The sequence below is a fragment of the Chiloscyllium punctatum genome, chromosome 44 (assembly GCF_047496795.1).
Source record: "Chiloscyllium punctatum isolate Juve2018m chromosome 44, sChiPun1.3, whole genome shotgun sequence".
Taxonomy (NCBI): Eukaryota; Metazoa; Chordata; class Chondrichthyes; order Orectolobiformes; family Hemiscylliidae; genus Chiloscyllium; species Chiloscyllium punctatum.
The window spans coordinates 60795289-60819146 of NC_092782.1; the positions used below are offsets into that span (position 1 = coordinate 60795289).

Genomic DNA, 23858 nt, shown 5'->3' on the forward strand with positions numbered 1-23858 from the left:
AGACCAAACCCCCTCAAAATACGTTAAGACGATAGTCCAGACCCTAAACTTTTCTAATTTTAATGGTAAGTGTGAAGTGTTGTACTCCAGATGCAATTCAACTGGTCAAACTACTCGACTTTAAGCAAAACACACTATTTTTACACTACAGTTAAAATACAGCCCAAATAAAAATAAAAGAATTGGCTAAACTGTAACCATAGAAATGCTTAACAAAATAATATATATTAACTACTACGAATTAACTGTTCCAATATCGTAACATCCCATCAACACATGCTTGACAAAGGCAAATTCATAAAACAGATTGTCTTACATGCAATTCCGGCAGCAGGAAGAGAACCCCAGCTTTTAGCTGTAACAAAGAGGGGAATAAGACCTTCCATAAGGTCATGAGACCATAAGAAATAGGAGTGGAAGTAAGGCCATTTGGCCCATCGAGTCCACTCTGCCATTCAATCATGGCTGATGGGCATTTCAAAGCCACTTACCCGCACTCTCCCCGTATCCCTTAGTTCCCTGCAAGATTAAGAATTTACCAATTTCTGCCCTGAAGACATTTAACGTCCTGGCCTCCACTGAGCTCCAGTGGCAGTGAATTCCACAGGCGCACCATTCTCTGGCTGAAGAAATGCCTCCTCGTTTTCGTTTTAAATTGACCCCCTCTAGTTCTAAGGCTGTGCTCACGTGTCCTAGTATCCCTGCCTGACGAAAAGATCAAAGTAACTGCTGAAAGCTAAAACTAAAAATCTTGGTTCAATGGGAGCTTGATCCCACCCATTCAGGCTGCTTCTACGGTTCCAACTTCAAAAAAAACCTTCCTTTGTTGCAATAATCACATAATCCATCACATGGTGCCGTTCCATATATCACCATGACAGGTTTAATAGATACTGGATACTGGCAAGACGATATTCTGCATCTATTACCACACATCATTTCATTTCTATCATTCTCCACGAGGTTACCCAGAACTGGAATGAGGTTCTGTTTGCTAGTCTCGTCTCCATCTGATCCAGTTTAATGGCTGCTTCACCATAAACTGATGGAACTTTCTCACATGGGCTGTAAATCAAGAACAGCTTCTTCGCCTTTCTTTCTCTCCCACTCCTTTCGTATCACTGAGTTCATTCACAGATTTCATTGTTGTTCCACTCATTTGAAAAGATAGTTGTTCCCTTACCAAGTTGTTACTGGAGTTGAACACAAGATAGGAATGCTTGTCCTACCCACTCGCTGTGCATAAATCCACAGCTTTGTCCTGTGAGTGAGTGCTCTGTAATCAAATGGTTTCACAATGAAACTCTTGTAAATATCAGTTAACTTTCACACATCTTGTGGAACTGCTCCAACCTACATATTCTGTGACATTACTTGATTGAAAAGCTAGTTATTGGTTAGGATTATGTCCTAACTTTAGATGATTAAGTGGGTTATTGAAAACAAAATAGTTTTAAAAGATAGAATGAAAGTCAAGCTTCATTAGTAATTTTAAAACTCTGCTTGTGTCAATTGCTGTTTCTATTCTGAGATATTGCTCTCTCAACATCTTAAAAAGAAAATCCATTTTAACAAAATAACGAGTTGGTCATAAACTTGTTTAGAAACTGGGAACAGTAAAAAGGTTAGGTAGTTGGTTGCTGGTGTACAGACAGTCTGATAGGAAGTAAATTAGAGTGATTGGATTGATATCCCTCCAAATATTTGCTGTAGTTGGCGACGTTCAGATCGAGATCTCACCATGCATAGAAAATCAAATGCACAAACCTTCACCCTGATTCTAACTTAGAGTACTCAAACACTGTTTAACAACAGAGCTTAGTCATTCAAAACATGATGAGCTGTCACTCCAAGCAATGCCCTAAACATTGAGAACACTTGGACAATGCACTCTATAGCAACTATAAACTGTAGCACATGAATCTTCATCTGTAATTCTTTGCAATGGGGGTACTAGTCCTTGATATGCTGTTCAAGGAGGGAGAGACAATTATCTCACTGCAGGGGATAGTGAAAACATTGGGAAAGTTATTCCAGTCTGCTTTGATAATTCCCACTTGCCAGTTTCAAAATATCATTGACAGAGATCTGGGAACAAATCAACAGTGTTTTGTTACGATGGGAATGAAGCAGGGTCCAAAGTAAGGTGAAGGATGAAAAATTATTAAAAAGCTTTACAAAACCAAAAATGTAAAGTCTATTCAGACCAATGAGGGACTTGTCTCAACAACTAGGAACATTGTTATGAAGTTACTTAATCTTCAGAGAATAATCCCTGATAGAAACAAGTCTGAAATGTTGGTCTGATGACAAAGTCAACTGAAGCAAAACACTCAAAATTCCAAACATTTTTCAGTTCCAAGCAGCTTATTTTGTAAATGACAAACCAAGTCATACAGCAGTGGATAAACAGCTCTAATTAGATCTAAACCACTTATATCTACATTTTTCTTAATGACATCAACTTTTTCAAAACCAGGTATTGATCCAGATGTTAAACTAATGCAGCATTAAATTTCTTTATGGAATCAAAACAAAATTCATTCTCGTTCCGTTTCTCAGTTCCTGAAGATACTTCCTCCTTTGCTGGACAATTGTCAGGGAACCTCTGGTTCTGTGATCAGCCAGCTGGCCATTAGCAGTGTCTGGCTGTTTCATCACAAGCCTGTCATAGTTTCAAAAATTAATTTCCAGCAAAGGTCTCAGAGGTATGAGGAATGGAATTCTTGGCTTATCTGAGGTACTGAGGTCAGTTATAAAATACTCTACAACAGAATTGAGATCAGCTGACTTAGCGCAAATCAAAGATCAAATGCAAAAATATTAATTTGCTAGACTACTCATTGGATAAACTTACTAAGCCAAGCTTACACTCCTCTTAAAAGAAAATTGCAGTCTATACAGACTGTCTAATGGCTCTCTCTTGGGGCGTTAAACTCTGTATCCCATGTTCCAGGTAGTGAGCTTCTGCACTCTATGTAGTGAATCCTTGTACTTACCTCTAAAAGATCATTGTTTTGTAAACTGTCCAGTTCTGAAATGTAACTTTGTATCCGATTTGGTAGACTCTGCCTTGGATTAATCTCGGTGGTCAATTTCTCTGTTGATAACGAATGGCTCTTTTCAGTCTGTGGTAAACTGATGCTCTGACTGTGAACTTTAGGATTTGGTTGAGCTGGAGCAGGCCTGATCCTGTGGATCAGTCTTTTTTTAATGATTTTGTTCCGTAGAAAACTCGAACGAAAAGTAGGAAGATGGGACGATGGAATGTGCACGGTGCTCTGAGGACCTGTAAAGAAACAAGAGGTTTTCATGTAACTCCAGGTCACATTCTGGTGTCCACAATAGTTATAAAGACTTCATTTTCACAGATTAAAACTGTATTTAATAAATAAGTACTTCAAGCTAGAAAAAACTATCCATTTCTAAAATATCTTTTAGTTTTCCCTTTTTTGCTGTTGCTGTTTTGTGGCTCAGGGAGGGGCAGGACTAGCAGCTTAATGTTAAGGATAACATTATAGATGTACTTAGGGAAGATATTCCTGGGAGAATGTCCAGTAAAGATGTACGGTTGGAACTGAGAAATAAGAAAGGGATGATCACCATTTTCCTCATTCACGATTTCATCAGTTTCCTCATTTCTCCTCCCCCCACCTTACCCAAGTTCCAGCCTTCCAGCTCAGCACTGTCCTCATCACCTGTCCCATCTATCCATTTTCCTTCTTCCCTATCTGCACCACCCTCCCCTCCGACCCATCACCTTTACCCACACCTCCATCAACCTATTGCATTCTCAGCTACCTTCCCCTCAGCCCCACCCCCCTCCCATTTATCTCTCCACCCCTCCAAGGCCCCCAGCCTCATTCCTGATGAAGGGCTTATGCCCGAAGCATCGACTCTCCTGCCCCTCGGATGCTGCCTGATCTGCTGTGCTTTTCCAGCACCACACTCTTGACTCTAATCTCGAGCATCTGCAGTACTCACTTTTGTTTATAAATTGTGGAACACCACTAGGATCTTTATTTTGGCCCCAGCTGTTCACAACATATAATCAATGATTTGGATGTGTTTGCACAGGACACCTAAACTAGGTGGGAACTACGCTATAAGAAAGAAGCTTTGCAATGGGCTTTGTGTGTAGTTAAGAACGAGGCAGATAGTAATATAAAGTGAATTTACCCACTTTGCTTGGAGGAACAGATGTCCAGAGTATTTCTTACATGGTAAAGAAATGAGATATATACAGGGACAGGGTATCTTGTCAGTAAGCCACTGAAGATTATATACAAATGCAGTGGGCAATTAGGAAGTCTAATGGAACTTTAGCTTTGATTGCAAGTGGACGTGATTACATGGTGAATATCAATCCACAGTGCCACTAAGAATGGAGATCCAGGATTTTGACCCAGTAATAGAGAAGGAACAGTGATATCATTCCATGTGAAGGCTTTGGGTGACTTGGAGGGAAACTTGCAGGTGCTGGTGTTTCCATGTATGTGCTGTTCATGTCCACCAAGGTGGGATAGATTGTAGTTTTGGAAGCTGCTGAAGGAACTGTCACGTACTGCTGCAATGCATCTTGCAGATGGTACATACTGCTGCTACTGTGTGTCAGTGGTGAGGAAGTGAATATTCAGGTGGTAGATAGGAGGCTATCATTCAATGCAGATCAAACCACTGGAACTTGCTGAATTATACAGCTCAATGCTATACTGAAGGAAGAATACTGAAAATAATTGGAAACTAAAGATTTAAGTAAATCACACTCACATTGACAAGGAACAGAAAGACTACTGATTTAACTGTGAACTATAGAAGTTTATTGATGCAGTCTATACTGTTGGAAGATTCCTTGTTACATGCCTTGTTTTTCTTCCATGAAAGCATTTAAAATTATAGAAAAAGGAAGAAACTTTACATCATTCTACACAATGAAATCAGACCATACCTGCTTGTCCTTGCATCAGTTCGCGTAGAGTTCGAAGTTCGTGCAATATGGCTAATAATGTTGGCTGACAACTGCACATACAACAGTTCGAACCCATTGCAGAATATGGCATCTCTCCTGCAGAACAACCCAATGTTCTAAATTAATTGTGTGTATGAAAAATGAGCAATAACCCTAGTAATACAAATAACATTTCAGGAGTGAGAAGGAACAAATTTTGATAATTTATAATGAGGTTGGGATTCAGGGTGAGCTTGCCAGTTGGATACAAAATTGGCTTTATAGTAGGAGACAGGGTGATGGTGGAGGGTTGTTTTTTGGACTGGAGGTCTATGACGAGTGGTGTTCCACAGGGATCGGTACTGGTTTCACTTTTGATTCTCATTTATATAAAAAAATTTGGATGAGAATGTAGGAGGCATGGTTAGTAGATTTGCAGACGCCACCAAAATCGGTGGTATAGTGGTCAGTGAAGAAGGTTATATAAGATTTTAGAGACCTTGATCAAATGGGTCAATGGGCTGAGGAGTAGCAAAGGAAGTTTAATTTGGATAAACGTGAGGTATTGCATTTTCATTATACAAACAAGGACATGACTAATATAATTATTTGTTGGGGGGCTCTGGCTAGTGTTGTAGAACAGAGAGACCGAGCAGTTCAGGTACATAAATTTTGAAATTTGCATCACAGGTAGATTGGGTGGTTAAGTAGCCATTTAGCACGCTTGCCTTCACTGTTCAGACCTTTGAGAATAGGAGTTGGGATGTCATGTTGAGGTTGCTCAGGGCATTGATTAGGCACCTTTTGGAATCTTTGTGCCGTTTTGGTCACCCTGTTATAGGAAGAACATTAAACTGAACAGGACTCAAAAAAGATTTACCAAATATTGTCAGGAATGAAAGGTTTGAGATAGAAAAATAGAAAAGCTGGATGGGCTGGGAGTGTTCTCACTGGAACACAGGAGGTTGAGGGGTGACCTTACTGAGGCTTATAAAATCATGAGGGGAAATGATAAGGTGAATAGCAAAGGTCTTTTTCCTAGGGTAGAGAGAGGAGAAAGATTTAAAAAGGACCTGAAGGGCAACCTTTTTACACAGAGTGGTTCATGTATGGAATGAACAGCCAGAGGAAGTGGTGGATGTGGGTCCAGTTACAACATTTAAAAGACATTTGGATAAGTTTATGAATAAGAAAGGTTTAGAGGGATATGGGCAAGCACAGATGGAACTAGTTAGTTTGGGAACATGGTCTGCGTGGACTGGTCTGTTTCCATGCTCTATGACTCTGAGGTAGTGGCCATCTGATAGGTGATTTACCAATTTACTTTTACAGATCTATTGCACCAAGTCATATTCATCTACCACCCTGATATTCACTGACCTGCATGGGCTGCCTCTCAAGTAATGCTTCAATTTTAGAACTCTACTTATTTTCAAATCCCTCCAGGTTCGACCTCTCCACTTCTGAAACCTCCTTAACCCCACAACCCTCTGAGATTTCTGTGTTCATTGAATTCTAGCTTCTCTTGCATTCCCAGTGCTAATCTCTTCACTTTTGGCCACAGTGCCTACAGCTGCCTGAACTCTAACGTCTCTCTGTCCTCTTCGATGATACTGTTAAAACCTACCTCTGATCATTCTTTGGCCAGCTGCCCTAATACTGTCATATGTGGTTCAATGTCAAATCCTGCTTTGAGAGCACGCCTGTAAAGTCCTTGGGAAAAGTTATTACATTAAAGGAGCTATATAAATAAATATTGTTGAGGCACTTGTGCACCTGCATCCTCAGAACCCCTGCTGCCTCTCCTTTCTTGAGAATACGGTACCAGGATTGTTGGTTAGTCTTTGATTTGAGGATATCTACTCAGTGTTGCAAAATCTGCCATTGGTTTTCAAATGACAGGTCAGACTGATTCTTGATCTGCAGATCTTTGGGCACAAGTGGCAGGCCATCCCACAAGGTCGTGGGACTTGGAGTGCAGGAATTGCCTCTGTCTGCTAGGGCAGCAGGAGAAGAGAAAGAGATATACAAACTGCCAAAATCTGCAGAGAAATACTGAAGTTGCAGATATGTAGGAAAATAAGGCTAGAGAACTAAAAATGAGCTGAGTCCTGGTACTGGTTTGTACTAAGCAAGTTATGTGGCAAACAATGTATTAATGAAGTTTTGTGGAAAACAATGTATTAACTAAGTTATGCAGAAAACATGGAAGATGAAGTAATTCAAAAGCCTCATCTGGACAATGAGTAATGAGGTAATGCTACCTAGGTCCTGGGGTCTGGGCCAGTGAGGTAAAGGCATGCGATAAAGCAAACGAGCCTGAGCCAATGGGGAACAGACAGCACAGCTCGAAATAGACAAGGAAAGGAACAAGACGACGATGCTCAGGCGTGGAACGAGTGAAAATTCCAGAGACCAACCATCTTACATCAAGGATGGTGACAACATCAACGAGAGAAGGAACAGAGCACCTGGCCAGCATCAGCAGCTCTCCTGCTCAGGTATTAGCCTTTATATTTCTGGACTACTCAGGGAGTGTTGGTGTACAAATAGGTTCTAGTTTGTGGTAAAACATATAAGCTACATATGTATTGACTAATACATTAATAAAGTGACTTGTGAGTTACGAGAGAATTGACTCTTCTCCTCTCTGTACAAGCCACTAAGCATAGCTGGCAATTTCCAGGCTACAATATCTCCTTCTCTGCTTTCTCCCTTTGCTTCATCTTTAAGGTGTTTGGACTCAAAGTGTGATCCAGGTTGATGGACAAGTAGTCTGATTTGGTAGTAATCTCCTCCTTGTCATTAATGTGAGGAGATCTTCAGAGGGTGCTTACAGCTTTTTATTTGTTCTACTCTAGAATGCTGATCATTTGAGAATTGAGAAAAAAATGGGAGCGGTTGAGGGAAACATTTTTCAGCCATCCAGAGATGGTGTACAAAACCATGGAGATGGTTTTGAGATAACCTTTTTGGAATGTTTGTGGAGATGGTTTCAGAAAGACACTCATATTGTTTAGACAGTCCTCCCATTGATTATGGATGATGCACCTTCTCCAGCAGTCTTATTTGTTTGGATAAACAGTCAATGTTTTACTGCAGTATAGAAATGCGATGACAACAACTGCTTCATACACCAGAGCTGTTGGTGATGTTTTAGTTGTCAAATACTCAGCTGGCATGGCTGCTATACTGTTGGATCAATGTAGGTGAAGTGCTCAATACATTCCAGAACCTCTCCAACATACAGGCAGTTTCCAGGTTGAGAAAGGGTTCCAACCTTGAGTATGTTCAGAAGTTCATTTGTACAAAGGTCAAGCCGGACAATATAAGGTAGCTATTCATAAATAAACAGAATGTTCCTATGTTGGATCTTGAAAAGTATAATTGTGGGATAGTGTTCAAATGTACCAGCATTTGCAAGTCAGATGTTCAAAAGTCAGAGACCCCCTGTATACGTAAGTAGGAATATTTGGCACAACAGGGTGACTTTTATAAGAGTAAATATGATTTAGTATTCCTGGATAACAGAGACACTTTGATAAATATCAAAGCTGGCATTTCAAACCTAGTATACAAAACTGATTTTCCTGCAGGCTGTAAAATAAAATTAAAAGGAGCTGGATTATCCAAACAATCCAGTTGCAGAAACTTGCCCATTAGCCACTTTGTATGAGTCAGAGTAAATTAAATTGGAGCAGGAGGAAGCCATTCAGCCCTTCACTCCTACTTCACCACTCAATGAGATCATGGTTGATCATTTAACTCCACTTCACTTCACTTTCCTGCATTACTCTATATTTCTCAACTCTCTCCTTGTCTAAAAATAGGTCAATGTTATTCGTGTATATGCTCAACAATAGAACATCCACAGCTTCCTGTGGCACAGAATTCCAAAGAGTCACAACCCTCCAGGTAATGAAATTCTTTCTCTACTCAATCCAAGTTTTAGCCTTGTTTTACACATTGATGTTGTGTGTCCCCAATTCTTGATGATAAAATATGTATGGAACATCCTTAATCGTTTGATCACCCACCCCCATTTATGACTGGGTGTGGCAGGACTGCAGAGCTTATCCACTAGTTGTGGGATGACTTAGCTCCATCTATTACACACTACACATGAGTTGCCATGAAAAAAGTCCCATGTCCCAAGAATACTTATCTTATTGATCAGATAAGTTTATATCTCACGTGTTCTGTATACTTACCGTTACCGGACAGAACAGAAAAAGGTGTGTTGAAATCACTGGATTGATCTTCATCTCCTTCATAAAGTTCACACCTCTAAAAGGTGTGTGTTTGGAGCACCTTTTGAAAACTGCTGAGAGGCACAAGTCAATAATATTTTGGGTGGAGATTGTTAAAACATTTTTTTAGCTCAGAAAAATGTACTTGGCACACAATGTTTTCATTTTTTCTGAAAGAAACTAGATTATTAAAACTCACATACTCTCTCTAAAATAAAAAATTCACACACCATTCCCTTCTTGCATACCTTGAAGTCTTTCAGTATTCGCTGCTATGACTGGTTTAGATGATCTGGATCCTTCGCCACTATATCCTCCTGAAACACAGGATTTCTGTCTTTGAGTTTGGATATCTTTCCAGATTGTACTCTGGGATGAATGAGGCTGATCGGGACAGACATTGACCTGGTTTATATTACGTTGCAGCCATGTTAAATTTGAAGCTCCTGGTTCCTCCTTCAGTTTTTCTCGACCAGGCATCATTTGCTGATGGATTCTTACACTGTTAACCTTGTTATTTAATAAGCGTCTCATTCCTGACACTTGTTTCTTCAATCCCTCGCATACGTCACCTAGCAAATTACACCAATAATTATTCAATTTGAAAATTACATCAATAGTTATTCAATAAAAAAGCTTGTATTGTTATATGTGCATGAAAAACAGTGCAATTCAGGATTATGTCAGAAGTCAAACACCAGGTTGTAGTCCAACAGGTTTATTTGAAATCCCAAGTTTTCAAAATGCTGCTCCTTCGTCTAGTGAAGTCAGGTGAAAGAGCAGCACCCCAAAAGCTTGTGATTTTAAAAAACCTGTTGGACTATAACCTGGAATCATGTGATTAGATTCCTTAAAGTACGGAAACAGGCCCTTTGGCCCGACAAGTGCACACCGATCCTCCAAAGAGTAACCCACCCAGACCCATTCCCCTACCCTATATTTACCCCTGACTAATGTACCTGGCATTATGGGCAATTTAGCTTGGGCAACTCACCTAACCTGCACACCTTTGGACTGTGGGAGGAAACCGGAGCAAACCGACGCAGACATGGGGAGAATGTGCAAACTTCACACGGACAGTTGCCCGAGGCGGGAATCGAACCCGGGTCCCTGGCGCTGTGAGGCAGCAGTGCTAACCACCGTGATGTCTGACCTTCTCCACCTCAGTCCAACGTCAGCACCTCCACATCAATTCATGATTATAAGTGTTTAAAAGTAAAATTATTCTGTTGTGGCAAACATCCCAAGCTGCTGAAAGAAGCCACTGAGGAAGTAGCAGAAGCTTTGATCACATGTTTAGAAATTGTGGTAGGGTCTGGACGAAAACCATTGGGAGACTTCTGTTCAAGGGGACATCAAAGAGTAAATTATGAACCAAATAACTCAGTGGTACATTTCAGATGCAGACTCCATCATGAATTATCATTTAAAAATATTAGTCAAAATAACAAGGTCGGTTAAAGGCAAAAGCAAATAGAAAATGCTGGAGATGCCAAGCAGATCTGACAGGGAGAGAAACAGAGCTAACGTTTCAAATTGATACCTTTTTATTGGAACATTCATTATAGTTCAAACCAAGTTGTGTATGACAAATTTAAGAAACCTCTTTGAAACAAATTACCAACTGGACAGTAACACGTAATGCAGTAGATGCAGTTTGTTAGGACGTCCAAAAGGTATTGAAGGAGTGTGATAGCAGGACCCTTAAAAACATCCAAGTATTGTGGTGAAAGAAGCAATGTAACTTGATCAATGTAACATAGATAGAAAGATGGCCGAATTGATTACTTCAAGATCCATCCTTGGTCCTATTGGCCTGTTCTCTGCCACTACAGTCTTTGTTAAAAAAAATTATGAAATATGAGTAGCAATGCCTCTGACACCTCTTCCCAGGATTCTCTTAAAATATCTGGATCTATCCAGACTAGGCGTTTATCCTCCAAATTATTAAGTTTACATCCTTTTTTTAATATATTTTAGAAATGCACTTATCACATTGCTCATAACATCATGCAGTGTTATTCAATATCCTAGCTCCCTGGTAAGTATTGAAGCAAAATAATGATATAACCTTTCTGTCATTTCTTGATAAATATTGTACTATCCTGTCCATCCATTCCCATCATGGTCTTTTGTTTTTAATTGATGAGGTTATTCCTCTGCTGTCTGTCTGCTTTACATTAGCCTCTTACTTATTCTGCAATTGCTCCCTTATGGCATCCCGCTCATTATTTAGTTTGCTCGTCTTTCTGTAGATATTTTCCTGCATTCCGCTGAATGTCAATAACTATGGTTATCTGTCAAAATAGTTGGCTACTTTATCATTCCAAGTTCTATTCTTAGCTCTGCATTTTACCTTTCCTCTAACAGCAAACTGTGTTATATATGCTCATGATTGACTGGGTGTTCCTCTGCATGTACTTCTCTGAACCGCTCTTGTATACTCCTGTTGCTAGATCAATAGTGAACCCTCCTTATTGGAGTTTTAGTCTGCTTAGCAGTAAGGAAGCCTGCATACGTTGTAAGAAGTCGATCTTCTTATCCCCTTTCCCTACCTCCAGGTGATGATAAATTTGCAGAAATATTTCGGATACCATAGATGCCATAGTACAGATACCATATGCAGCTTTGGGCATCAGTGTTATACTGGGATCACTAAGGCCACTGTAGATCTCACAAGATCATCCTTGGGAAGGCAAACTCTACTCAAGTAGATACTTGAACTGTTTCCACAGCAGCATAGAATGAATAGGAAAGATGATCTAAAATAGTTTTGAAGCATTTTTATAGAAAAAAATTGTAAAATATTAATTCTTCTAATTACACAGTCAGCGATGAGGAATCAACAATATATAGATAAGCTTAGCAGCTGGGCAGCATCTGGGTAGAGAAATACACAACAAACATTTTGAGTCCAGTGACGTCCAAAGAAGGGTCTATTCTGAAGTAGAGTCACAAAACGTTAACTGTTCCTAGCACCACAGATGCTGCCAGACCTGCTGAGTTTTTCCAACAATTTATTATTTTGTTCATTTCAGATCTCCCATATCTTTGTTTTATATTAACCAACAATTTCTCTTTTTTTTAAATTCACTCTTGGGACAAAGACATTGCTGGTTGGGCCAGTATTTACTGACCGTCCCTCGTTGCCCCCGAGGTGGTGGCAAGTTGCCTTCTTGAACCGCTGCAGTCTGTTTGCTGTAGGTAGACTGCCCAGGCTTTGAGAACACAACGAAGGGACGGCGATGTATTTCCAAGTCAGGATGGTGAGTGGTTTGGAAGGAAACTTGCAGATACCTGCTCTTGTCCATTTAGATGGTTGTGGTCATTGGTTTGGAAGGTGCTAAGGCTGAATTTCTGCAGTGCATTTTGCAGGGAGGTGACGGCTTGGATTTAATCCATTGCAAGCACTTAGTTCTATCACTTGCTGCTTATGCTTATCATCTGTGCGGTGTCTAACAGGAGAGTACGAGAGTGTGGGCAAAATCTTTATGAAGTTGCTTAAGTCTGGAAAACACTACTACATACAGTACTCAGGCAGAGACTTGTAATTTTCTCAGTGAAAAGTGTACACATATTTGAAGCAGAACAAGATAAAGAGTCAAGAGGATGCAGGAGACATGGGATTAGTTTTGGATTGTTCATCAGACCAGCGAAGAAGGTTACCTCAGATTACAACAGGATCTTGACCAGATGAGCCAATGGGCTGAGAAGTGGCAGATGGAGTTTAATTCAGATAAATACAAGGTGCTGCATTTTGGGAAAGCAAATCTTAGCAGGACTTATACACTTAATGGTAAGGTCCGAGGGAGTGTTGCTGAACAAAGAGACCGTGGAGTGCAGGTTCATAGCTCCTTGAAAGTGGAGTCACAGGTAGATAGGATAGTGAAGAAGGCATTTGGTATGCTTTCCTTTATTGGTCAGAGTATTGAATACAGGAGTTGGGAGGTCATGTTGCGGATGTATAGGACATTGATTAGACCACTGCTGGAATATTGCGTGCAATTCTGGTCTCCTTCCTATCGGAAAGATGTTTTGAAATTGAAAGAGTTCAGAAAAGATTTACAAGGATGTTGCCAGGGTTGGAGGATCTGAGCTACAGGGAGAGGCTGAACAGGCTGGGGCTGTTTTCCCTGGAACGTCGGAGGCGGAGGGGTGACCTTATAGAGGTTTACAAAATTATGAGGGGCATGGATAGGTAAATAGGCAAAGTCTTTTCCCTGGGGTGGGGGAGTCCAGAACTAGAGGGCATAGGTTTAAGGTGAGAGGGGAAAGATATAAAAAAGAGACCGAAGGGACAACGTTTTCACACAGAGGGTGGTACATGTATGGAATGGGCTGCCAGAGGATGTGGTGGAGGCTGGTACAATTGCAACATTTCAGAGGCATTTGGATGGGTATATGAATAGGAAGGGTTTGCAGGGATATGGGCCGGGTGCTGGCAGGTGGGACTAGATTGGGTTGGGATATCGGGTTGGCATGGACGGGTTGAATGGAAGGGTCTGTTTCCGTGCTGTACATCCCTATGACTCTATGCCAAAAGCACAATGAAGCAATGGGCTTCTTCCTAACCTATAAAGGTCCGTGGTCGCACTTGGATTCAATGACACAAAGAAACTTTCATCGCTGGTCATCTGAAGTAATCTGTCGAATCAGCTGGAACTACTCTCACATCGATCAAAGATGATGATTTAAGCCATTCCCCAGGAGAAGGCACAGATACAAGGTAATTTACAAAAATGAAGCAAGTGTGATGGAAGAGAAAAACTATTAATATAATATAATGGGGTCACTCTTCTATGGCCCTTTGCAGGAAATTCTAAGCTGCAACTTAGTTTTATACAGCACATTTAATGTTGGGAATTGTCCCAAGGAATTATCCAAAAGTAACAACACTGTGCCTGAAGAGGAAATATTTAGAGATACAATGGCTGAATTCCGATATTCATTTTTGCAATGTAGATTACTTATTAAAAAGAGGAGCTTATAAATAATTCTTAGAATATGCTGTGTGCAACTACAAAAATTGTTGGAAAGAATTAGCCTTTATACTGTCTTCTATCACATCCTACTTTACTCTCTCACTGTCATTAGCTAATTTCAATTCAATGAAAATTGGAATGAAGAGTCTAATGATGACCATGAAACCACTGCCGATAAGTGTGGTGCTGGAAAAGCACAGCAGGTCAGGCAGCATCTGAGGAGCAGGAGAGTCAGCGTTTCGGGTATAAGCCCTTCAGCAGGAATGAAAGCATTGCGGATTGTCAGGAAAGAAAATCCCCATCTGGTTCACTAATTTCCTTTAGGGAACGAAACTGCCATCCTTACCTGGTCTGGCCTACATGTGATTCCAAACCCACAGCAATATGGTTGACTCTTAACTGTCCTCTGGGTAATTAGAGATGGGCAATAAATCAAAGTTTGTGAAAAGATTTGTAGCTCGGGTGCTCGTTGTTGTGGTTCTGTTCGCCGAGCTGGGAATGTGTGTTGCAGACGTTTCGTCCCCTGTCTAGGTGACATCCTCAGTGCTTGGGAGCCTCTTGTGAAGCGCTTCTGTGATCTTTCCTCCAGCATTTATAGTGGTTTGTACCTATCGCTTCCAGTTGTCAGTTCCAGCTGTCCGCTGCAGTGGCCGGTGTATTGGGTCCAGGTCGATGTGCTTATTGATTGAATCTGTGGATGAGTGCCATGCCTCTAGGAATTCCCTGGCTGTTCTCTGTTTGGCTTGTCCTATAATAGTAGTGTTGTCCCAGTCAAATTCATGTTGCTTGTCATCTGCGTGTGTGGCTACTAAGGATAACTGGTCATGTCGTTTCGTGGCTAGTTGGTGTTCATGGATGCAGATCATTAGCTGTCTTCCTGTTTGTCCTACGTAGTGTTTTGTGCAGTCCTTGCATGGGATTTTGTACACTACATTGGTTTTGCTCATGTTGGATATCGGGTCCTTCGTTCTGGTGAGTTGTTGTCTGAGAGTGGCTGTTGGTTTGTGTGCTGTTATGAGTCCTAGTGGTCGCAGTAGTCTGGCTGGTACCATACATCAAGAGCATTTCCGAACTGACAGCCAGACTACTGCAACCACTAGGACTCATAACAGCACACAAACCAACAGCCACTCTCAGACAACAACTCACCAGAACGAAGGACCCAATACCCAGCATGAGCAAAACCAATGTAGTGTACAAAATCCCATGCAAGGACTGCACAAAACACTACATCGGACACACAGGAAGACAGCTAACGATCTGTATCCATGAACACCAACGAGCCACGAAACGACATGACCAGCTATCCTTAGTAGCCACACACACAGATGACAAGCAACATGAATTCGCCTGGGACAACACTACTATTATAGGACAAGCCAAACAGAGAACAGCCAGGGAATTCCTAGAGGCATGGCACTCATCCACAGATTCAATCAATAAGCACATCGACCTGGACCCAATATACCGGCCACTGCAACGGACAGCTGGAACTGACAACCGGAAGCAACAGATACAAACCACTACAAATGCCGGAGGAAAGATCACAGAAGCGCTTCACAGGAGGCTCCCAAGCACTGAGGATGTCACCTAGACAGGGGACGAAACGTCTGCAACACAAATTCCCAGCTCGGCGAACAGAACCACAACAGTGGGTAATAAATGTTGGCCTAGCCAGTGAGCCCTCATCCTGTGAATGATTTAACAAAACATTGCTCCTTTAAACATTACGTGCAAGTTTCTGCCCCTTTGACCACAGGAGATTTGCAGAGCTGGATTTATTAACTGATATCTGTCAATTATATTTATTTAAAGCCACAATTAAGTCTGAGGAAACGCATGGGGCAAACATTCATTGCCCATCCCCAATTGCCCTTGAGAAGGTGTTGGTGAACTGCCTTCTTGAACCATTGCAGTCCATGTGCTGTAGCTAGAAGCTTGAAAACACACCAGCAGGTTCAGGAACAGCTTTTTCCCAGCCGTTGTTAGACTGATGGATGGACTCTCTAACTTCAACTTGTGTTGATCTCACTAATGTTAATCTTGCTTTGTGCACACCCTGCGCAGCCATAGCCTTGTATGCCTTGCTCTGTCTAGGCACCCTATGATCTGTATGTCCTTGTTTGCTATGATCTGTCTGTACTGCTTACAATACAAAGCTTTTCACTGTACTTAGGTACATGTGACTGCAATACATCAAATCAAATAAAACGAGTCCAGTTCAGTTTCTGTTCAATGGTAACCACTATGACAATGGGGGAATTCACCATTGACTGTCAAGGGTCGGTTGTTAGATTCTCTCTTATTTGTCTGGCATGAATGTTACTTGTCACTTTTCAGCCCAAATGTGTCTCACTTGTCTTGAGAAAAGCTTGTAAAGTTATGGAAACTATCACTTATTACTGTATGTCATTTCAACCTGTCAGAGGAAGGAAAGCAGTTGATGGGTTATGAGGAAAATAATCAAACATTATCTTGAAGTGTTCAGAAGGATATGGTTGCAGTGAGTTCACCATGAAAGCCCCACCTGAGGGGTGGTCACCTTCAGGTTAAACCTCCACTTGTCCCTCCCTCTAATGACAGAGCAGCTCCATGGTCCTCTAGGACTATGGTGACTTTTAGTTAAGCTGTAGACAGTCAAGTGTTTAAAAAATTATGTTTAAAAATGTTTCTTCCTCCTGGTTTTAACAATAGTCAGCCCTTTCCTTGTGGTTTCTATTTTGCTTAAAATTAAATAAATAAACAAACAGAAAGCAGGAATGGTTGAAAGGTCAATTACTGAAGGGCACAGATAAAAAAGGATTGGTAAAAGGGTTAGAGACATCAGGAGGGCCAGAATTCAGGAAACATTGCCTGAGTGGACAGTAGATACAGATTCAAAGGTTACCACCAAAAAGGAAATGGATAAATATTTGAAGGAGGAAAGTACAGGGATATTGGGGAAAAACAGGGGGTGGGAAGGAATTGGATTGTTCTTCAAAAAGGCCAGTATGCATCAGCGTTCCCTCTAAGGTGTGAGACTGAACAGACACTCAATAATCTATGCACACTGATCGTCGTGCCAACTCTATTCCCAGGTAGGCAAGCAGGAGGCTGGAAGAATCTCCAGTGGGCGGCATGGTGGCACAGTGGTTAGCACTGCTGCCTCACTGCGCCAGAGACCTGGGTTCAATTCCCGCCTCAGGCAACTGGCTGTGTGGAGTTTGCACATTCTCCCCGTGTCTGTGTGGGTTTCCTCCCGGTGCTCTGGTTTCCTCCCACAGTACAAAAATGTGCAGGTTAGGCGAATTGGCCATGCTAAATTGCCCGTAGTGTTAGGTGAAGGGGTAAATGTAGGATAATGGGTCTGGGTGGGCTGCTCTTCGGAGCGTCGGTGTGGACTTGTTGGGCCGAAGGGCCTGTTTCCACACTGTAAGTAATCTAATCTAACACAGCAAGCCAGGCAACATCAGGAGGCTGGAAGAACACAGCAAGCCAAGCAGCATCAGGAGGCTGGGGGATCACAGCAAGGCAGGCAGCATCAGGAGGGAGAGGGACACAGCAAGACAGGCAGCATCAGGAAGCTGGGGGGACACAGCAAGGCAGGCAGCATCAGGAGGGAGAGGAACACAGCAAGGCAGGCAGCATCAGGAGGCTGGGGGATCACAGCAAGGTAGGCAGCATCAGGAGGTGGGGAAGTTGACGTTTTGGGTGTAACCCTTCTTCAACACCGACTTCCAATTCCACACACGGACCTCAGAGGTCTGTGCAAAAGATAACAAAATTGGATGGAATTTAGGTACAAATTGAATGAGCTCAGTGATCTCCTTCTGTGATTCTGTACATAATATGAACCTTTCAGTTTTAGCTTCCATAAAATAACATCGCTTGTCTTTTATTCTGAGAAAATATTTCAAAATTATTTCACAGATGACTCTATAAGTGAAACATGAATAAGTGGTGCACTGTTTCTCAATATCAGCTCTTGCCATTTGTGCTTGAAGACAGAAATGAGTTGATACAGTAGCACAGCACATTATAAACCAACAACCGGTACCATGGATATGTGCTCCTGAGTCACACGGAGGTGTAAACTAGGTATTGCAATTGCACTTAGCAATGAGCAGGGCAATCTTTTGTAAGAAATAAAAATGCTCATACAATGAAATCCAAAGATGTGCAGGTTAGGTGAATTGTCGATGCTAAATTGCCCATAGTGTTTGGTGCATTAGTCAGTGGTAAATGTCGGGTCGGGAAATGGGTCTGGGTTGGTTACTCTTCAGAGGGTTGGTGTGGACTTGTTGGGTCAAACAGCCTGCTTCCATAGTGTAGGGAATCTAATCTAATCTAATGCACAGGACTAGGCTACTTGAACACACCTAGAATTAGAATTAGAACCCCTACAGTGTGGAAACAGGCCCTTCAGCCCAACAAGTCCACACCGACCCTCTGAAGAGTACCCCACCCAGACCCATTACCCTACCCTATTATTCTAAATTTCCCCTGACTAATCCACCTCGCCTACACATCCCTGAACACTATGGGCAACTGTGGGAGGATACTGGAGCACACGGAGGAAACCCGCGCAGACATGGGGAGAACATGCAAACTGCACACAGTCACCCGAGGCTTGAATCGAACCCGGGTACCTGGCGCTGTGAGGCAGCAGTGCTAACCACTGAGCCACCGTGCCGCCCTATTAACGACTGACCTGATACCTAGCTCCCATTCGCAATCTCTGACTGGGTTAGTTTGTAACTGGTGAATAGGCAAGACAAAGAAAGAAGTTTTCTAAAATAGACATTGTGGAGGGCTGATGAGAGAGTTTGGAGCAGCAGGGTGTTTTGTGTGCGCAAAAGAATTATCTTTGTCTCTGTAGCCTAAAACTTCATGATGAGTCAGCGTTATTACAAATTGTAAAAATGGAAAAGCATTGGGAGTATTAGCAAGAAGTATATGAATATTTTACACACAAATTAAGAGCAGGAGTAAGCTACTTAGCCCCTGAAGCCTCCTCTGTCATTTAATAAGATCTTGGTTGATCTGATTACTCCATATTGCTGCCTACCCTGATAACCTTTTACCCCGTTATGTGTTTACAGAAGGGAGCCATCACGTCCACACCAATAAACAAAGAACTGACTGCACTAATCCCATGTTGTATCAATATATATTTTGTTGTTTTCTGTACAATGTGTAGATAATGAAATAAAAACATACCTGTGACAAAAAGTGTGTCATGTGCCTGCCCTAGGCTTTCAATGCTGCTGTCAGAACAGTTATCATCTTGATAATCTGCAACAAATACCTCTGGTTAGTTAATGTGTACTATTTTGGTTTAGCTGCCCATAACCAATTATTATAACTGCTCAAAAAAATAAATGTGTATCATATTTTTAAGAGAAGCTAACTGGCTGAGAGATGTTCACTATTCCTTTAGTAAGGTATTTAGACAACAGTGCAATAAACATTCATAAGTAAAATCAAGGAGCAGAAAGGGCAGGTGGAGTTCAACCTGGAAAAGTGTGAAGTGATTAGTTTTGGAAGGTCGAATTTGAATGCCGATTACAGGGGTAAAGGCAGGGTTCTTCACAGAGTTGGAGACACAGAGGGATCTGGGGTCCCGTCCATAGATCCCTTAAAGTTGTCACAGTTTGATAGGGTTGTTAAGAAGGCGTAAGGTATGTTAGCTTTCACTTGCAGGGGGATTGAGGTTAAAAGCTGCGAGGTTATGCTGCAGCTCTAAAAAGCCCTGGTTAGACCAGACTTGGAATATTGTGTTCAGTTCTGGTTGCTTCATTATAGGAAGGCTGGGGAAGCTTTAGAGAGGGTGCAGAGGAGATTTGCCAGGATGCTGCCTGGACTGGAGGGTGTGTCTTATGAAGAAAGGTTGAGGGAGCTAGGGCTTTTCTCATTGGAGCAAAGAAGGATGTGAGGTGACTTGATAGAGGTGAATGAGATAATGAGAGGCATCGATAGAATGAACAGTCAGAGACTTTTTCCCAGGGCAGAAATGTCTACCACAAGGGGACATAATTTTAAAGTGATTGGAGGAGGATATAGGGGAGATGTCAGAGGTAGGCTCTTTACACAGAGAGTGGTGGGTGTGTGGAATGCACTGCCAGTGGTGGGAGTAGAGTCAGATACATTAGGGACATTTAAGTGATTCTTGATAGGCACATGGATGATAGTAAAATGAAGGGTATGTAGGTCAGTTTATCTCAGAGTAGGATAAAAGGTCAGCACAACATCGAGGGCCAAATGCCTGTACTGTGCTGTACTGTTCTATGTTCTAAACGTCAAAACCATCATTGAATTCCATCCCTTCAAAAGTCCAGTCTATCATTGTAGCAGATTGTATTTTAATTAACTCCCAATGTTTTGCTTGTTATCATGCTCAATTATCATAAACACTTATTTGAGTAAATATGTTTCCTTTTATAAATATACTGAATTTTAGAGTTCATAATCAGTTTTTCATTCATTTCTAATTTTCTCCTTTTATTTGAAACAGATAATATTATTAAAACTATCAGTGTAAAGATTGGATCTTTTCATTTCACTGTATTGTAGACTGAAATAGGATAAAGCAAAAGGATTGCTGCTCTTTTTAAAAGACAAAACAACGGCAGATGTTGGAATCCAAGGTAGACAAGCAGGAGGCTGGAAGAACACAGCAAGCCAGCCAGCATCAGATGGTGGAGAGGTCAACGTTTCGGATGTAACCCTTCTTCAGGACTGGGGGTGGGTGTAAGGGGAGCTGCAGATAATGGGGGGGTTGGGGGTAGGCAGGCAGAGTGGTGAAGTGAGGATAGCTGAGCACAGGTAGTGGGTATGACCTGGTTGGTCAATGGGAGGAAGGGTCACTCAGGGGAATGGAAGGGGGAAGAGGGAGAGAAAGAGGGAAAAAGAAGGGGGAGGGTATTAGAAATTGGAGAACTCAATGTTGAGTCCTCCGGGCTGTAAGCTGCCCAGGCAGAAGATGAGGTGTTGTTCCTCGAATTTGTCGTCCGATTCGCTGTGGCAATGGAGGAGGCCAAGGATGGTCTTGTCGGAAAGGGAGTGGGAAGGGGAATTAAAATGAGCAGTGACTGGGTGGTCAAATTGGCCACTGCGGGCCTGGGCTGAGATGTTCAGTGAAACGTTCCTTAAGTTTACGCTTGGTCTCCCCGATGTAAAGGAGACCACGTCGGGAGCACTGAATACAGTAAACTAGATTGGAGGAGAGGCAGGTGAACCTCTGTTTACCTGGAAGGATTGTTGGGACCTTGAATGTGGGAGAAGGGGGTGGTGTGCCGGTAGATTTTGCATCTCCTGTGGTTGCAGGGGAAGGTACCTGGGGGTTTGGGGACAGTTCCTGACACTCACTGCAATGCTGTTGAAACAGTTGTTGGTTCATACAGTGGGGAAAGTTTAGTTGCAGATGATTGGAGCCTGGGAGCTATGTACAAATGAAGCTTCAGCTGGCAACAAGTAGCTGTTTGGATTCATGACCAGTTAACGATGATACACCGCTCTAGTCTGATAACAACTACATGCTGAGTTCCCAGGTAGCTTGAGGCTGTTGGGCCAGAAGCCATCACACTTCTCAGCAGGGAGGAGGTGTTTTTGTTGTGCAGTAAAAGCATCTCAAGCTGTTTATTTTCCCTCAGCAGTTGCTGTAAGCTGGGGCCTTTAATTAATAAGTCAAAGATATTTATAAGTGAATCAGTCACCCTTTGACTCCTGCAACCAAAATGACGTAATTGGAGCAGGATGATTGTGAAGCAGTATTCTGATCAGGAAAAAGATTGGCTCAGCAAACCGTGCAGACACTGAACCACCTTTGCAGTTTTTCCTTCCACCCAAAACACCCATTTTTTTGTATCTTGTTTTAGTCTCTGTGTGTAAAGCAGAAATAATAAGTGCATTTATAGAGTTATATGTCAATGGTTCATAATTGTTTCTGTAGTTCAAATCTATTTACTTTAATAGACAGTAATTCTCATTAAGTACAGAATCTGGTCTGTGCCTTCTGTCAATCTGGGTTTGAAAATCCGGTAAAAAGTCTGGAAACAGATTCCTCGGACCAAATCATCCAAACTGACCTCGTCCCATTTGGCCCATAACCCTGTAAGCCTTTCATATTCATGTATCTGTCCAAGTGTCTTGTACTCGCCTCAACCGCTGATTTGAGGCGTGTTTCCGATTAAATGTTAATCAGGATGTGTTTATGTTTTGATGGAATCAGACGCTGAAACAAATCCTCTCTCGGTTTGGTGGCTGTTAAGTTGGGATCAATCGTTGGTTAAAAAAAAGTTTCCTTCACACCCACAGTGGAAATTGCGTGAGGTGCAATGAAGATTAGCACAGGCAAAGATGCAGCGTCAGGTTAAAAAACTCTGCTAAAAATGATGATAAAACTAGATCCCAATTACAATCAGAGAAAGGAAACACCTAACTTCTGCAGGAAATGCAATTTCAAATTAGATGCCCCTTCCCTATTTCCTGATATAGGATCTCAATTTGTGATAGCTAGTTAGTGTTTCATGCTGGTTGATATTTTCCTGGTTAAGGATTTTGCTGGTTATGTTTCCCGGATTAATGGTTTTGTTGGTTAATGTTTTCCTGGCTAAGGATTTTGCTGCTTGGTGTTTCTCTAGTTAATGGTTTTGCTGGTTATTGTTGCCCAGTTTGATAGTATGGCTGGTTATGTTTGCCTGGTTAATGGTTTTGTTGGTTAGTTTTCCTGTTTGATGGTTTAATGTTAACCCGGGCCGCTGTCTCTCACCTTCATTCACTCTCTTGAAGCTCCGTGATTTCCTGCTCCGTTTCCTCTCGGTGACTTCCATCGATCCCGCCGCAACTCCCGCACTGATCCTCCCCGGGGCCGGGACACACTCAGCCCGCCGCCTGCCCGAGAGGCCGCTTCACTTTGCCGGGGACCAGGCGCCGTCAATCACCGAGAGAGGGAGGGAGAGGGTAGGGGGGGGGGGGAAGGAGCCGGAGCCGGAGCCGGGCCCGACCGACCGTCCGCCTTCAGGAGCAGAGGAACTCCACCCGAGGGGACCTGAGGCAGGGGGACCCTTCATCCGGGGGGACACTCCACCAGGGAGACACTACACCCTCCACCAGGGGGACACTCCACCAGGGAGACACTACACCCTCCACCAGGGGGACACTCCACCAGGGAGACACTACACCCTCCACCAGGGAGACACTCCACCAGGGGGACACTCCACTAGAAAGACATTACACCCTCCACCAGGGAGACACTCCACCCTCCACCAGGGAGACACTCCACCAGGGGGACACTACACCCTCCACCAGGGGGACACTCCACTAGAAAGACATTACACCCTCCACCAGGGAGACACTCCACCCTCCACCAGGGAGACACTCCACCAGGGAGACACTACACCCTCCACCAGGGGGACACTCCACCAGGGAGACACTACACCCTCCACCAGGGGGACCCTCCACTAGAAAGACATTACACCCTCCACCAGGGGGACACTCCACCAGGGAGACACTACACCCTCCACCAGGGAGACACTACACCCTCCACCAGGGGGACACTCCACCAGGGAGACACTACACCCTCCACCAGGGGGACCCTCCACTAGAAAGACATTACACCCTCCACCAGGGGGACACTCCACCAGGGAGACACTACACCCTCCACCAGGGAGACACTCCACCAGGGAGACACTACACCCT

At 42.7% G+C, this 23858-nt stretch overlaps 1 protein-coding gene across 1 annotated transcript in view; it reads right to left on the bottom strand.

Moving 5' to 3' along the window:
• bend7 (BEN domain containing 7) overlaps positions 1-23163 on the bottom strand; it is a 48603-nt gene extending 25440 nt beyond the window's left edge. The window contains exons 1-5 of the mRNA XM_072563045.1: positions 22930-23163; positions 19380-19454; positions 9447-9770; positions 4949-5065; positions 3000-3289 (exon numbers count right to left, since the gene is read on the bottom strand). Of these exons, the coding sequence (XP_072419146.1) occupies positions 3000-3289; positions 4949-5065; positions 9447-9770; positions 19380-19454; positions 22930-22990 (867 nt within the window). The 5' untranslated portion in view covers positions 22991-23163. The remainder of the gene's footprint in view (positions 1-2999; positions 3290-4948; positions 5066-9446; positions 9771-19379; positions 19455-22929) is intronic.
• Positions 23164-23858: the final 695 nt, after the last annotated feature.